The 17,649-nt window shown below is 42.5% G+C and overlaps 1 protein-coding gene across 5 annotated transcripts in view; it reads left to right on the top strand.

Moving 5' to 3' along the window:
- Nucleotides 1-17,649, top strand: part of TNRC18 (trinucleotide repeat containing 18) — a 139,647-nt gene that overhangs the window by 37,534 nt on the left and 84,464 nt on the right. For all 5 annotated transcript variants that reach the window (XM_069983549.1, XM_069983550.1, XM_069983552.1 and 2 more), the window contains exons 3-6: nt 2,675-2,800; nt 4,361-5,983; nt 9,438-9,534; nt 17,293-17,483. In XM_069983549.1, the coding sequence (XP_069839650.1) occupies nt 2,675-2,800; nt 4,361-5,983; nt 9,438-9,534; nt 17,293-17,483 (2,037 nt within the window). The remainder of the gene's footprint in view (nt 1-2,674; nt 2,801-4,360; nt 5,984-9,437; nt 9,535-17,292; nt 17,484-17,649) is intronic.

Raw genomic sequence — 17,649 nt, 5'->3', positions numbered from 1 at the left:
GGAATAAACTAGCAAGCCAATTTATATGCTTTATTTTACTGTAAAGTTAAAATAAAATAAAGTGTACAACTATTGTTATGCTCTTTGTACAAAGAAACTTTTTCTATAAAATAGCCTCTTAAAAAAAATGCGGTAAAACAATTTTTTGGGTAGCCAAAGGAATAAAAAAATAAAATTAAACTATGACTTGCAGTGTCAAATATATGGTCATAAAAGTGAACTTACCACTAGGTACATTGCTTTTTGTTTTTTTCCGTGAATATTCCTGGGCACCGGCCAGACATAAAGCACTGGGGGCGGCCCCGCCGGCCCCCAGTGTGATGAAACCTCTTCCCCTCTGGGAAACGGCTTCATTAGAATCAATGGAGCCACGTCATAGAGAGGAGGGGAAATCTTCACACTGGTGTGCATCGGCCCCGCCCCCAGTGCTTCTTGCCTAGCCTGTGCTCTGCAAAAGACTGGCACCGTGCGCGGGAATCGGGCAATGGTTAAAAAAAAAAAAAGACCACAACACTGGTGCACATTCGCTGTAAGGACCAAAACGGTAAACTGTGTTTTCCCATCTTAGGCTACAGTCACACGGTCTGTAATTGTGGATCCACAATTATGGAAACATTTAAGGCACATTGATTTAAATTGGGTTATTCACACTGTCCATAGTTTTTTCAGATCCACAATTCGCGCCACTACATGCCCTAGTTGCGACCGTAATTGCGGCACGGATTCACCCATGGAAGCTTCTGTAATTTTTGCTGACCCGTAAAAAATATGGATCACAGATCCACTACGGATTATTTCTTTGGGCATTGTAGATGACGATTGCAGACATAATATAAAGTTCTGAACAACTATTGAACATGTTAATGTTGAAAAAAACGAGTCCATCAAGTTAAACGTACCGAAACCCTACTGTGCTGACCCAGAGGAAGGCAAACCCTTTTGAGGCAGATAACAATTGCCCCATCACAGGGAGAAAATTACTTCCTGAATCCAATGACAATCAGAATAAATCCCTGGATCCGCGTCCTGTCACATGAAATCTGATGTCAATAACTTGTAATATTCAGTTTTTCAAAAAAAGCATCCAGGCCTCCCTTGATCGTATTTAATCAGCCATTACAACATCATGTGGCAGAGTTCCATAGTCTCACTGCTTGTACAGAAAAGAATCCACGTCTGTGCTAATGGTGAAACCTTTCCTCATGTCCAGCCATGTCCTTATATACTGGTGCTTAAAATTGCACACAGTTCTTATTAGTATGAAGCTAATATGCATTAATACAACTATGTGATCAGTTGAGAAAGTATCTAATAGAAAGTGGCAAGAGATAATAATTGGTTAGCTTCATTACCTAGTTTTTTCTATAACTGGTATATCAAGGGGCAGTCCCAGAGGACATGATGTAAGGATCCACTCTCATTGCATCTTCAACATTTGGAGAGTTAAGATAAAAGTTCTGGAGTATAATATTAGCAGAATTAGATTTTTTTTAAAAAAAATAACACATTTGGAGATAAATTAAATAGCTGAGAATAGGTTGCAGTGGTGAACTGAAATAGATATATTAAGATCTTGTTCCCTGAAGTAGCGGCTTTAAAGCATTAAGGTTCAAGATTTAATAAGTTCTCTTTCAAGTCCAATAATTATGCAGAAAGCAAATAAACTAAAACTAAATAGGTAAATACAAAAACTTTTCTGTAGCTCTTAACCTAGGTTGAGATAGGTATTGTAATATTTTACCTGAACTACTGCTAGCAGTCATAAAGCAACTTTTAAAGGAAAATGTTGAGCAGAACTTTACCTTGTGGCACAAACCTCATAAAACATACAACGAGGGCTGAGCGACATTGGCCTGAATCAATATCGCAGTTAATCATACATGTAGCCGCGGTAACGATAATTGAATGATAATTATGCCACACCTCTTTTGTAAGCCACACCTATTTTGTAAGCCACACCCACTTGGCATTGTTGAACTGGCGACATTGTGTTTAAAAAAAAAAAAAACTCACTGAGCTACTTACTATCATTATTAGGGGGTCTCAGCAGAGGTATGTACGTATGTACACACTGCACAACTTGTATACACAGGCATACAGTTATCTACACGCTACAGGACGTATATACACAGGTATACAGCCACTACAGGACATGTATACACAGGTATACAGCCACTACAGCACACTAACCATGCAGCTTTCACACCTCAGTCCTCAGACGGTGAGATCAAAATACTGCAGATACCATCCTGGCAAAGTTAGGGTCGGTTAACCAATACCAGAGACGGTGTCAGTATTTTTACAGTATATCGCTCAGCCCTAGTGTATACACACAAGAGGGGGAACAGGTCTCTATATAAATACACACTATGTATATACAGGGAAGACTGGTCTCTATATATACACACAGGATGAGGGGGGACAGATCTCTATATATACACACAGGAGGGGCGACAGGTCTCTATACACTATATACACACAGAAGGGGGGGAAGGCCTCTCTACAGTATTATAGAAGTGGAATATTACAATATCTTGTGTCTTTTATAAAGCACTATTGTGTCTGGATTATCAGTGTCATCACCTTTTTATGAATTTCCGATGTGAAACCAAATATAAATATACAAATTTTTTATTGTGGTGTAGTAAAACCATTGTTTATCCACTTTTCATAGGCTTTCCTCACCTGTCCAGAAGTATCTATCATTCCTATATTCCAGTGAGTCACCTAGAGCCTACTGGTGGTGTTACACCATTGTTATCGCGTATGGGCCAACATAGCATGATTGACCCTCAAAAAGGTACCTTGTTCTGTGTTACTTTGATTTGTATTACTTTTATTACATAGTTACATAAATAGTACGGTTGGAAAAAGACACATGTCCATCACGTTCGATCAAGGAGGGGATGGAAGGGGTAGGGATGATGGGTAGGTTCTATGCATTTGTTATTTTGTTCTAAGAACTTGTCTAAGCCTGTTTTGAAGCCCTCTACTGTTTTTGCTGTGACCAGATCCTGGGGTAGACTGTTCCACAGATTCACTGTTCTCATGGTAAAAAAGGAACCTCATTTGCCAAGTAGATTCCAAAACACTCAGTGTATGAGTCAGCCTGTAACATCTGCACATCTTCCATAGACTGTACTGTACTACAAAGCTTGGTGTCATCTGCAAAGATGCCCAGTACTGACCCTTGGGGTACACCAGTTATAACCAGGGATCGTACAGAGTCGGAATCATTGACCACCACTCTCTGGGTACGATTATTAAGCTAGTTTTCAATCCAGTTACAAACTAAACTTTCCAAACCCATACATAGACTCTAACTTAGGGTGCCTTAGGGTTGGTTTGACAGCTCTATATTTAGTAAAATCACTTATAATAGTAGTCTCTAGGCATTAAATTACCATATGCTGTTACTTACATGCTGTAGCACATAAAGAGTTAAGCAGCGGGATGGGACATTTCTGCTTCATTGCTTCTGCACTGCTGTCCTTCACATGAAGTATTGTTTTTTTTTCTTGAAAATAAAATTTGTTTAAAAACAAAAAAAATTAAAAAATCAGTCCCCTATGGGTGAATGAATTGAATGAATTCAATTAATCAAATTAATTTGATTAATCACCCAGCCCTAGGTGCCAGGGGACAGTAGACTACCAGGGACATCAATAAGGGGTTAACTACAGCTACCAGGGGCATCACTGGGGGTTAACTCTGGCTACCAGGCATCACTAAGGATTCGCATTAGGTACAAGTGCATCACAGAGGGTTAACCACAATGGCAGGGGCACTAGGGGAACACTACTTTGCCTTGTCCCGGGTGCAGCGCACCCACGCTACCCCGCTGCCGCACACAGTATAACATTGAGTGTAGCCCTCGAATGATTTTAATAATGCCTGAATGGCCCTTGACATGGAAAAGGTTTCCCACCCCTGCTCTGTTCTCCCCTAGGGTGTGTAGAGGGTCTAGTCTTCGGGGCAGTATGAGAAATTAGCAGTGGCTTGCATTTTACTTATTGCCAGTAAAACACCAAATTCAGATGAGATTAGAACCCCTGAGAAGTGAAGACCTCCACTGCAAATGTTGATTGGTCAATTACTGTGGAGAAACGTCTATGAAAATCACAAAGCCCTAGAAAGAATTGGAAAGTTGTGGGCCTGGTGGTTTTATGTTTCTAGTCTCACTTCTGGCCTGGCTGGGGATGGGTCTTCCCCTCCTGACCCGAATGAGTAATTGTTCTCAGTAGTTGTATCTTGACATTGAACCCCTCCCCCCAAGCCATGTTTACACCAGATGGGAACACCCCTTTAAATCTGAATGGATTGCAGTCCTAATGTACCTCTTTATTTTGTTTTTCCTCAGATGGATTTTGCTTTGTCGGTCAGCAGTCATCATATCATCCTCAAACATCAGTTTTAAAGACCTCAGCTAACCAGGGACAAAACTTGCATGAAAGTGAACAAGTGTGTCATTCTTTTAAAATTTCCAAGGAGATTTCCAAGGACTCGAAAGAAAAAGTTTTCAGAAGTGAAGTCTTACTTACTCCATCCATATTGAGCACAGCAAAAAAAGATAGGAGATTTTCAGAAGAGACACATTCTGGTGACTTTAGTGACCGTGAGCTGGACAGTAAAGTTGAAAAGGATAAGAAGAAAAATAACGTTCACAGGGTACCCAAACAAGGGGATCATCGCTCGTCATTTTTATCCGAGTTTAGGCCAAACCGCTGGTCGGGGAATATTGAAACAAACTCCAAACAATTCCAAACATCTCTTTTGAGTAACCATGGGGGTGACTCATTCTCCAAATCTACTGCAGAAGACAGATTTATCAAGCAACCAAGTAGACATGATGAGAACATAAGGGCTTTGTGCCACACAAACCCCAATCAAACCAAATTTGGAGATCGTGTTGTGACACCAGATAAAGGTTTGAGTACACAATGCTCATCTCCGTCCTCTCATCCTGTAAACTTTTTCTGCAAAGTAGCCTCCACCACACCATTACCTGCCCAACCTCTTCACTCTTCCATAAACAGCATGAACCCACAAGACAAGGAACTTACCAATGACATAAAGACATTAGCACCAAATTTTTCAGCTACTGTTGAGGCTTCTGCTGAACACAGCAGTCATATACAGCTTGCTACCCTTAATGGAAAAGAGTTGAGGAAGCCTGAAGAAAAGGCACAGTTCTCTCATGCTCATGTTCCCCAGGAATTTTTAGTAAATGATGCAAAAAAAACAGAAGGTATCCGAGAGCAAGGATCTGTAATTTGCTGTAATTCCTCCCTAAAAGGTCAGGGTGTATTGGACTTGTTTTTGAAAAATCATGGTCATGCTTCTTTAGAGAAAAAAATGTTTGCTTCCAGTGCTGATCCTATTCATTGTGGGCAGGAGGATTGTGTCAAAGATGCATGCAAGATTCCTGGATTCATTGATTCTCATCGACAAGACCCAGGGATTATCTTTGTGAAGCACTTGGAAGAGAAAGCAAAGCAGCTAGAGACCAGTAATTTTACTAATTCACAGATACCTGTTTTAGCCACACAACACTCCCAGATAAACCATGGAAAAGAGGAAGTACCTAAACTTTGTATTGAATCTAGAAATGTAGGTTCTAGGAAAGCAAACATAGAATCTACAAATCAAGCTGGTCATTGTGAGCGCTCGGCCATGCAGAATCTTATTAAATATAGTGGAAACTTTGATAAAGAGACTGTTGCTTGGCAAAATAGTGGTAAAAAGAGTCCTTTTGGTGGTCTTGGCAACGTGAGGTTGGATGAGTTAAAAGAGATTAAAGTTCAGAGTTTGTCACAGCCAGAGGTCAAAAGAGATCCAGATAGACCTGAAAGCACTAAAACAATGGCAAAGGATTCATTAAGCTTTCAGGGTGAAATGGAAGTTCGAAATCCACCAGTTGGCATAGCTGTGGCTGTTGCTCGACAAAAGGATAATGGTGGAAATAAAATGCTCTCCTCCAAAGGTAAGTTGTATAAATGTTATTACAGAAGAACAGTATTGTTTTGTATTCCAGTAATATAAATTTATTAAAGCAATGAATTAGGCCTCAGATTACCCCTTTTAAGGACCTTTTGATGTCAATTGATTTGAATAGCTTATTGTATAGAAGCATCCATTTGTATGTTTATTGTTACTATTTTTTAGTGCTTTTATACTTCAATGCCTTTGTATGATATGTTTTTAGGCTACGTATTATCTTAATTTACCTTATGATCTCTGTAACAACTGTTTTATGTGATGATTTATACCTAAGAGCGCATATTACAAATGTTATGGTTTTTGTTTTTTGATGCTTTAAAACTTAAATAAAAAGATTAAACAAACAAAGCGCCCATTATTTTAACAGCTGTTGAGAAAGGCTGTCATTACAGTCTGAGCATGTGAACTCTCCAGCCTATGCACAGTGCATGATGTTTAAACCTAATCCTAACATTAATTACCATTACTCAGATGTACCTAATGTAACTGTAATTTTCTGGTCCCCAAATTTATTTATTCCCCAAAGTATCTCACAAATGCAGTACCCACCATACGTATAGTGCCACAGTCCTGACATATAATCAATCTCTCTCCTTGTGACTCTTGCCTTTTTGTGTCCTCAAATACATTATACCAAGTCAACACCTTTATATGGCGGGAGCCTTCCTGTCTCTGCCACTGATGCAGCTATGATGATGACTGCTGTTTCAGGATTAAAGGAGTGTAAGTCACAGGGAGGGGAAGAGATGGTGCACTGTGTGAGAAAATGTGGACACGGGAAGATTTATTAAGGTGGCAGCTGGGGCATATGCCAGGGAGAAGGTGCAGGTTTGTAAGACCAACCTGCAAGTATGCCGTTCTTCGTAAATGTCCCCCAGGAAGTCCAGAAATTGTACTGCTGGCAATTCATTTAAAGGCTGCTTCCCCCTTTAAACTCCAGAACAGGGACAGAACTCCAACTAATTTAATTTGAGCAGCGGTTTAAAAACTTGCAATTGACATGTCAATTCTTTGTACGGAGATCGGGGGAGCCCTCTCATAGACAGAATATGACACACTGAGACAGGTGGGATTGCCGGGCAGAGAGTTCCACTGCTGATCTTCCGCCACATTTAATCAGTGTGAACGAACCCTAAGGCTGCATTCCCACGTTCCGTGATCCTGACGGATCACGGACGTGGAATGCATGTACCAAAGTCCCCCCGCGCCCGGACAGCATCTGTAATTAGATGCTAGGAGACTGTATTCATAAGCGCCGCGCTGTAATGAATCAGCCGCGCGGTGCATTTACTACAGCGCGGCGCTTATGAATACAGTCTCCCCCGCTCCCAGCATCTAATTACAGATGCTGTCCGGGCGCGGGGGGACTCCGGTACATGCATTCCACGTCCGTGATCCGTCAGGATCACGGAACGTGGGAATGCAGCCTTAGGGTCCATTCACATATACAGGATCTGCATCTTGTAGCACCAAAAGGGATTAGCCAAGATTAGAAAAAGCAGAGCTGTTTTCTTGAAAAACTGCTTCACCACTGTCCCCAGATTGTGTGTGGAATTCCAATTCAGCTTCCTTCACATCAATAGTACTGAACTGTAACTGCATTTTCTGAAAGAAAGAGGCCTTGTTTTTCTAAGCCTGGAAAGTCCCTTTAGGGGTACATTTACAATTCCAGCATCTGCTGTAGATCTGATGCTGTGTTCAATCACTTAGTTACATTGATATTTGCAGCAAATCCTCTAATTGTGAATGTACCCTAAATAAGTTTTCCAGTTTTAAAAAAAACAAAGACAAAATAGAAATCTGCAATGGTAATAAGAGATCGGTGTTGTATTGAACAGGTGTAACATTCTTCCACTATTATGTGGCTACAGAACTGTCCTTTAGCGTTCATCTGATCAAGTGGGTGGGAAGTTTTGAAACTCCTCTCCATCTTCATTGTGCAAACACTGTCATTTCACAAAACTTTTGACATGTCAAGTTTTGATCGGTCCATGTCTGAGTGTTCAGACCCGTACTGACCGGAAGACCCTGTCCTCTCCTGGCTCTGTGTCACATGATCAGTCAGACTTATAATGGAGCTCTATGCAGTCCGACTGATAATGTAACATAGAGCCGGGAGAGAACTGCGCTTAGTGCGATGTTCTGCCTGCTCTGTCTCCCGATCGGTATGGGTCTGAATACTGAGACCTGGTCCGATCCGATCATGTTAAATGACCCTAACTCTGCTCAATCTACCCACAAGATAGGATTGTATGCTGCTGGGATGTGCCAACCAGAGGGGGCATTTTAAAGGAGAAGTCTAGTCAACATGAAAATTTGGCTGCAGGCAAAGGGGAACAGTAAGGGTACAAACACACACACCGTATACGCAGCATATCTGCAGCAGATTTGATGGTGCAGATTTGATGCTGTGTTCAGTTGTTTAGATCTAATCTGTGTATCGCAGCAGAAAATACGCTGCGTATACGGTGTGTGTGTTTGTACCCTAAAGAAGCTCTACTTACTAAAACCTGCAGTGTTTTCTTACTGTACCTAAGCCCCTTCTGGGCTCCTGAATCTCCTGCTCTAGTGATGTCATTATCCAGCTGATTTATTGCCTGCTCAGCCAGTCAGTTACTGGGGTGGGACACCATTGCAGTGGACAATCCAGCAGCTGGGTGAGATATTTTTCCCCACTTCCAGGAGGGGACAGGTAATCTGCAGGGGCACAGGGACAGGTAAGTAGAGTGTCTTTATTATGTACCCATCCCTGCCTGCAGCCACATTCTCATTTTGGCCAGCGTTGACGTGGAGGACAGTTAGTCATTACCATTGACTAGCAAATAAACTGCTGGTTGGTGACCTGTTATGTGACTGTCAGTGAAAGTAGTGGAACACAGCACCCATCTCTAAGTGAGTATTACACATTTTGTATTTAAAACCACAGAAACCTCTTTGTTGTAATTGGAAAAACTACGAAAGATAACAAATTTGAACTCCAAAAAGTAAAAATTTCAATATGTGCACTATTTATGAATCCACAGATCACTCACTAAATTCCTTGATCTGTATCGAATAAAGTGTCGGAGCAGGACAACAGAAAATACAGCACAGGCGCAAACCAAGCCTGAATGTGCATTTTACTTCCCCATAAGCTCAAGTGAATATAACCTCGCTAGTAGAGATTTGTATGTTAAACTTTTCCAAATGGGCAAAATCTATAGAGGGGGATTTACTTTTTTTTTTTCTTCTTTTTTTCGAACTTGTGCATTCTTTTAGCCATGTATCCTTTGTGAGACATAACTAAAGACAGCATAATCTTTATGGGAGTCAAACATGAATAAACTTAAGAATTTTTCCCCCTTTCCTTTGAATAAGTTCATATGATTGATTGATTGAAAGGAACCTTAAAAACAAACTCGATGTGATTGTTTTTTTTATATCCTTTTCATTAATAGGTCCTACAAGGGAGGAGAGTGTGGACGAAAGGATTAGGCATTGCAATGAGAGATTGCTGTTGGAGAGACTTGACAGGGAGCATGCAAAGCTTCTTCGGTGATCTTATAATTTTGTTTTGTACATAAAAAGTATCTTTGTTGAATTGTTTTGTTTTCTTTATCCTTTAGTGTTTGTATTCAAATTTATTCATTTAACCCCTTAAGGACAGAGCCTGAAATGGCCTTAAAGGACAACTCCCGCGGGACCCCAAAAAAAAAAAAAAACACAGACACACACACAGACACCATACTCACCATCTCTCCGGTGACGATCGCCACTCGATTCGCCCGCCGTCCGCCTCTCCGTTGCCGCCTTCCGCCATCCAGCGATGTCTCCAACTTCCGGGTCCAGGGGATGGAAAAGGCTGCCAGTGCGCTTGCGCACCGGCAGCCTTTTCATTGGCTGGAGCGCATCACATGGCTTCCAGCAAGCTCAGCCAATCAGGGCTGAGCAAGCTGGAAGCCATGTGATGCGCTCCAGCCAATGAAAAGGCTGCTGGTGCGCATGTGCACCAGCAGCCTTTTCATCCCCATTCACTTTGCATGAAGACGCCGAGGAGGAAGAAGACCCGGACCGCCCCTCGGCTCTGACGTCGTCGTCACCAGATGCCGCCCCGGAGAAGAGGACCGTGACGATCGTAATAGGTAATGTATACATTCCTTAACTTCTGGGGTGGGGGGTCGGGGGTCCGAAAGTGGGGGAAGGGGGCCAGGCCGGGTATTTAACCACATTACAAAGTTATATAACTTTGTAATGTGTGTTAAATGAGCAAAAAAAAATTTTTGTGGGAGTTGTCCTTTAATGACAGAGACAAATTTTATGAATATGACCAGTGTCACTTTATTCATTAATAACTTCGGGATGCTTTAACCTATCCGGCTGATTCTGAGATTGTTTTCTCGTGACATATTGTACTTTACATTTCTGGTAAATTGGAGTCGATACTCATAACGAATCTTTATGAAAAAAACCCAAATAATGTGAAAAAATGTGAAAAACTGCATTTTTCCAACTTTGAAACTTTTTTGCGTATACAGAAAGTGGTTATACCACATAAATTATATATTAAATAGCATTAGCAACATGTTTACTTTATGTTGGCGGCATTTATTAAACGCTCTTTCATTTTTTTTAGACAATAGGAAGCTTAAAACATTAGCAGCAAATTTCCAAATTTTCAGTAAAATTTCAAAATCAGATATTTTTAGGGAACTGTTCAGGTTTAAAGTGTATTTGAGGGGCCTGTATGTTAGCCCCACAAAGCACCCCATTTCAGAAACTGCACCCCCCACACTCTGCAAAAGCACATCCAGAAAGTGTTTTAACCCTTTAGGGGAGTCACAGAAATAAAAGCTAAGTGTGTAAGAAATTTGAAAATTTTAATTTTCTGTGCAGAGATTTTATTGTAATCCAATATTTTTCATAATTATAAACCTATTACCAGAGAAATGCACCCCAATAATTATTGCCCCGTTTCTGCAGTTTATAGAAATACCCCATATGTGGCCCTATTGCGCTATTTGACGCAACCACAAGCCTCAGATACAAAGGAGCGCCTAGTGAATTTCAACGCCTCCGTTATATTTGGTCATTTCTGACTGTACCACTTCAGGTTGGCAGAGTCTCTGGGGTGCCAAAACCTAAAAAAAACCCCTAAAGGGACACCATTTAGAAAACTACACCCCTCAAGGAATATAACAAGGGGTGCGGTGAGCATTTGGACCCCACAGGTGCTTCACAGATTTTCCGAACAATATGGCGTGAAAAAAGAAAAATTTATTTTTTACACTAAAACGTTGTTCTAGCCTTCAATTTTTCATTTCCTTAAAGGGATAAGAGGAAAAAAAAGACACAAAATGTGTAGCGCAGTTTTTCCCGAGTACGGAAATACCCCACATGTGGACATAAAGTGCCAAGCGGGCGCAGGACGAGCCTCCAAAGGGAAGGAGCGCCAATTGGCTTTTGGAAGCTGAATTTCACTGGAATGGATTTCAAGGGCCATGTCGCATTTACAGAGCCCTCGTGCTGCCAAGACACTGGAAACCCCCCACAAGTGACCCCATTCTGGAAACTACACCCCTCAAGGAATCTAACAAGGGGGGCAGTGAGCATATGGACCCCACTGGTGACGGGCACAAATGTGGAACAATGTGACGTAAAAGTAAAAAATTTCATTTTTTCACTTTCATGGCACAAATGTGCCCGTCATCAAGGGGTCCATATCCTGGGTGCACCCCTTGTTAGATTCCTTGAGAGGTGCAGTTTCCAGAATGGGGTCACTTGTGGGGGGTTTCCAGTGTTTTGGCAGCACGAGGGCTCTGTAAATGCGACATGGCGTTCATCATCCATTCTAGCCAAATCCAACCTCCAAAATCCAAATGGCGCTCCTTCCCTTCGGAGGCTTGCCCTGCGCCCAAATGGCGCTTTATGTCCACATGTGGGGTATTTTCGGACTCGGGGGAAATTGCTCTACACATTTTGTTTTTTCCCCCTCTTTTAACCCCTTGTGAAAATGATAAATTCAAGGCTAAACCAACATTATAGTGTAAAAAATGTAATATTTCATTTTCACGCCACATTGTTCCACATTTGTGCCCGTCACCAGTGGGGTCCATATGCTCACTACACCCCTTGTTACATTCCTTGAGGGGTGTAGTTTCCATAATGGTGTCACTTGTGGGGGGGTTTCAACTGTCTTGGCAACACAGAGGCCTTTTGAATGCAACATGGCCCCTCGAAATCCATTCCATCCAAATACTGGCCTTCAAGAACCAAATGGCGCTCCTTCCCTTCGGAGGCTTACCCTGCACCCGCACGGCGCTTTATGTCCACATGTGGGGTATTTCCGTACTCAGGGGAAATTGCGCTACACATTTAGTGTTTTTTTTTTATCTTTTAGCCCCTTGTGAAAATGAAAAAATCATGACAAGATTAATGATTTAGAGTAAAAATTTTACAAAAATTAAACACTAAATGTTGGTCTAGCCTTGATTTTTTCCATTTCCACAAGGGGTTAAAAAAGAAAATGAACACAACATGTAGGGTAGTTTCCCCTGAGTACGAAAATACCCCACATGTGGGCATAATGTGCCATATGGGCACAGGGCAAGCCACCAAAGGGACAGAGCGCCATTTAGAGGCTGGAATGCAGTATGGAGGCCATGTCGCAATTACAAAGCTCCTGTTCTGCCAAGACAGTAGAAACCCCCGACAAGTGACCCCATTCTGGAAACTACACCCCATAAGGAATCTAACAAGGGGTGCAGTGAGGATATGGACCCCACTGGTGACAGGCACTTACGTAGAACATGTGCCGAGAAAATAAAAAATACAATTTTTTTCATTTTCACGTCCCAAATGTGGCCGTCACCAGGGGGCCATATCCCCGCTGCCCCCCTTGTTAGATTCATTATCGGGTGTAGTTTCCAGAATAAGGTCACTTGTGGGGGGTTTCTACTGTCCTGGCCGCACAGAGGCTTTGTAATTGCATCATGGCCTCCTCTAATGGGAATGGCGGCCATACCTACTTAGCTGGGGAAAAGGGACAATTCTAATTTATTTGGGGGTATTAGGCCAATTATTAGTTTGAAGGTTGAAAATGACAGGTGTCCATCAAATTCAACCTGTGTTGACCCAGAGGAAGGCAAAAAACCCTCGTGAGGCAGACGACAGTAGCCTCATCACAGGGAAAAATTCCTTCCCGACTCCATAATGGCGATCAGAATAATCCCTGGATCAACGTGACCCCTGAAATAGGAATAAGGGACAGAATTTAGATAATATAGAACCCCAGTGACGTGTGGTACGCCTTGAAGCGATCCAGTATGCAGAGGCCGGGGTGATCAGGACAGGTGTCACACTGGAAAATGGTGTCCTTCCTGATCCCCCTGTTACGCCACACTCTGCACTTCTTCTGGGGTCTCCTGTTTTCCAGTGTGGGGGACGTCACCTGGAAAATGTTGTCCTGGTGCGATACGGGGTCCTTCATATCCAGAAGCACTGGGTCCGCTCCATGGCTGCTAAATATTTGGGCTCTATTACTACTTCTGATATTTTCGTATCGTGCCGCAAGCTACAGGGCAGCGAGGGACCGGAAGAGGGGGTGCTGGTATAAAGTTATCCCCGTACAGGTGGTGACCTTTATCCAGCAGTGGCCGGCCGTTCACGGCGATCGGGCCGGTGGCACAGTGACCACCATTACTTTTTACAGTAATGGCGGTCGGTGCCGTCCTCGAACAGCACCGACCGCCATTTTTTTCCGGGTCATCGGGTCACCGATGACCCGGAAAGGTTCCGATCGCCGCTATTGGCTGATCTGAATTGATCAGCCTATAGCGGCGATCGTAAGCACGGGGGGGTGTTAACCACCCCCCGTGCCGAGAAGCTAAGATGGCCTGCTATGATTTATAGCAGGCCATCTTCCCCGATCGCTGTGTGCGAACACGCAGCGATCGGGGAAACATCGGGCGTAAATTTACGCCCTGATGCGCTAAGTACCAGGGCGCGAGGGCGTAAGTTTACGTCCGATGTCGTTAAGGGGTTAAATACTCTTATGGTTTAGTACTAATTTAATAAAGTGATGCTTTGGCTTTACAATTAAGGCTGTATTCACATCTGCACCTTTTTATTTAATTTATTTCTGTGCTGTTATAGGAACAGAAAACTAAAAATAACAACTTTGCTAGATGCTTTATATGCTAAACACTAACAACACCTAAGCATTCAGAATAGAGGCAAACAATCAGCTCACCCTGTATCAATGGTTAACAGGCACCAGCGGATGTGAAGCACGGACAATCAAGTCGGGGCGGCTCCCGATGCGTATATGGAAAATAGAAGGACGGTATCCAGCTCCACAGGTATGAAGTAAAAACTGTTTCTTTATTGGATCATATTAAAAACGGTACAAAAACATCCTAGACGCCTAGTGTTTTTGTACCGTTTTTAATATGAGCCAATAAAGAAACAGTTTTTACTTCATACCTGTGGAGCTGGATACAGTCCTTCTATTTTCCATATACTAACAACACCTGGTGGACCACATTGCCTTTAATGGGTTCTATTGAACGTAGCCTAAAGACTAAGGGTGTGTTTACACAGACAGATTTATCTGACAGATTTTGGAAGCCAAAGCCAGGAATGGATTTGAAAACAGGATAGATCCCAGTCTTTCCTTTATGACCTGTTCTCTGTCTATAGTCTGTTCCTGGTTTGGGCTTCAAAGATCTGTCAGATAAATCTGTCTGTGTAAACGCACCATAAGGGCCCTTTTACACAGAGCGTGACTAATTAAGGCTCTGTGTAATAGAGACAATGATCAGCTGATGAAACAATCATTGGCTGATTGTTTCTTTAGGTCCAGACCTAAAATCAACGGGCGTGGGGCGCACATCACTACGCGTGCAGCAGGCAATTCAACAAACAGTGTACATTACCTATCCACTTTACCAGTCTTTTCCTGCGCTCTGCATGCTTCCTCCCTGGTCCTGCACACTGCAGCTTCAGAGCAGCCTGTCCTAGCTGACAGGCCACTCAGCCAATCACTGGCAGTGGCGGATGAAGGGGAAGAGCAGCTCTGACAGGCCGCTCTGAAGCTGCTGGAGGATGCATGCAGAGCGCAGGAGAATACCAGGAACATGGATAGGTAATGTAAAAATTGTTTGTTTAGGCAAAGGCTGTTTTTAGGAAACTGTTTTAGGCAAAGGCTTGCTAACAATATCCATGCAATGTCCATGTCCTTGCTAAAAGATTATCAGCGTGTAATAGGCCCAGTAAACAAGCGCCGATCTAGCAGATCGGGCCGCTATCGGCCAGTGTAATAGCACCCTAATGGCACTATTGCACAGAGTCATAATATGCCCAGTCAGGGCGATTTGGCAGATTATCACTCCGTGTAGTAAAGACAACGATCAGCCGAAGACATGGTAATCGGCTGATTGTTGAAAAACAACATGTTGAAAAATCATTGGCCACTAAAAAATAATAAACTTTATACATACATGTCCCCGGTGGTGTTCTAGCTTCTGCCTGATCCCCTTAGCTGCTGGTGGAGTCTCTAAATCGGTCTCTAAAGTGACAGGCTGCTCAGCCAATAACTGGCCATACCTCTGTCCTGTCTCAGTTAATGGTTGGCTGGGCCGCTCTGTCCCTTAAGAGTTTGGTGTAGAAGCTTCAGCGGTGGCTCCGGTCAGCTGGGAAGAGGCAAGAGGACATCGGTGAGTGTAGACAGGTAAATATGCATGATTGTTATTTTCTTTGTACAGCAAGGGCTGCACAGACATAATTAACAATGTCCGTGCAGCCCCTGCTGCTCGACAGTTGAGCCGTGTAATAGGCTCTGTAAGTGAGTGCTGATCTAGCAGATCGGCACTTGCTTATTCGATAAATTAGGCCATGTATTACGTCTTAGGCCATGTTCACACATGGTAAAACAGCAGCTGTTCTGTGACACTGTGCCGCTGTCTGTGATGTTCACCCCGGCTGGGTGAACATCACTTTTTATTTGGAATTCGGGCACATTCGGGTGTGCCTGTGCTCCAGTTAGCCAAAGCATACAATGTGAACTACGTCCGGAGCTGTACTTTACATTGTCTGCTCAATGAAAAGCAGCCGCAAAATAATAAACATGTCAGTTTAGGGGCATAGACATTAAAAAGTGTAAACTATTATAGGATCAGTTTCCTCCTTTGCCACATGGAAGGGACATGTGTTAGAGATAAGAATGGTAACTCCAGCTCCATTTTTAGATTCTGTGGCACAGTAGGAGCCAGAATATCATTGTCTGGCAAGGTGAAAAGACCTGGGTTTGTCAAAGTGCACTGGCAAAGGGAGAGGTGTGTATCTATTGAGCTGGGTGTATGTGCATGCCAGTCTTAACTAAACATGCACCGCGGTGTCCCGCACCATATTTAATGTGAGGCACACAGTAAATTTGTCACTGATGGGCTACAGCCTCAGACATCTACAGCTTGGAGATGGAGTACATTTCTACTATGATTTACACCAGTTTCCAGGTGTAAATCATACAAAATTGAGCTCTGGAGGCCATGGACCCTCTATGACGCCATGATGTTTGCTAATTTCGAGTACATTTCTTGCACTGTGGTTGTAGTACTGATCTACACAGATGTTCTTATTGTTTCAAACTTGCCCCTATTTATTACATTTTGTAAATGTAATGAAAAAGGATTGACAGTACTCTGCATTACTAGTACAAGAGTAGGCTCCCAATCCACATACATGTAGAAAGTGGAACTTACGTTGCATGTTGTACTTATTTGTTTTGTCCTACATTTGCAGTTTAGAATTTTGGTTCTATTTATGGATTGCATGACCTTAGTTACAGATGAAGTGGTACTTTTTTCATCTGTGCCAAGGTTGCTTTTCCTAATCCTTCCATCGCCATTCCATCCTAATTCCATTGCCATTCCTAACAGGATTTAAATGTCACACAATTCTGGATTGCAAATGGGACACAATAGAAAATTATCACAACATGCAAAGAAAAAGCATATATATGTATGACTGTATGCATTTTTAATGTATTATATGTAGAGATGAGCGAACCGGGTTTGAGACGATCCGAACCTGAACGTTCGGTATTTGATTAGCTGGGGCTGCTGAACTTGGATAAAGCTCTAAGGTTGTCTGGAAAACATGGACAGCCAATGACTATATCCATGATTTCCACATAGCCTTAGGGCTTTTTCCAAGTTTAGCACCCACCGCTAATCAAATGCCGAAAGTTCGGGTTCGGATCGACTCGAGTATGCTCGAGGTTCGCTCATCTCTAATTATATGTTTTGTCTTTTTCAGAGAAAACAAAGATCTTGCTGATATTTCTCAGATGCATCCGGCTGCTATTGGATTGAGCCCTAACCTTATGGTAACAGGCGGAACTGCACTGTCCGGACCTTGGGCACCAGACTCCACCTCACATTTAGCTGCTCATCCCTGGTTATCTAGTGGAATTATTCCTTGTATGTGGCATGCTGATCATCCATATGGTAAGTTAAAGTGAACCTGTTAATGTCCAATCTATGGTAAAAACGACGCCGTGAAGAGCCCTGTAGGTAAAAAAATAAAACTTTTGAGTCACAATAGAGCAAGTTTAAACAGGATTAATAGAAAAAAAGAAAAAGTAAAGTATTAGAAAAGCAATGTAAACATGGC

The sequence above is a fragment of the Dendropsophus ebraccatus genome, chromosome 9 (genome assembly GCF_027789765.1).
Source record: "Dendropsophus ebraccatus isolate aDenEbr1 chromosome 9, aDenEbr1.pat, whole genome shotgun sequence".
Classification (NCBI taxonomy): Eukaryota; Metazoa; Chordata; class Amphibia; order Anura; family Hylidae; genus Dendropsophus; species Dendropsophus ebraccatus.
Note: the sequence above shows the minus strand (reverse complement) of the source record. Positions and strands in the feature narration are given on the sequence as shown.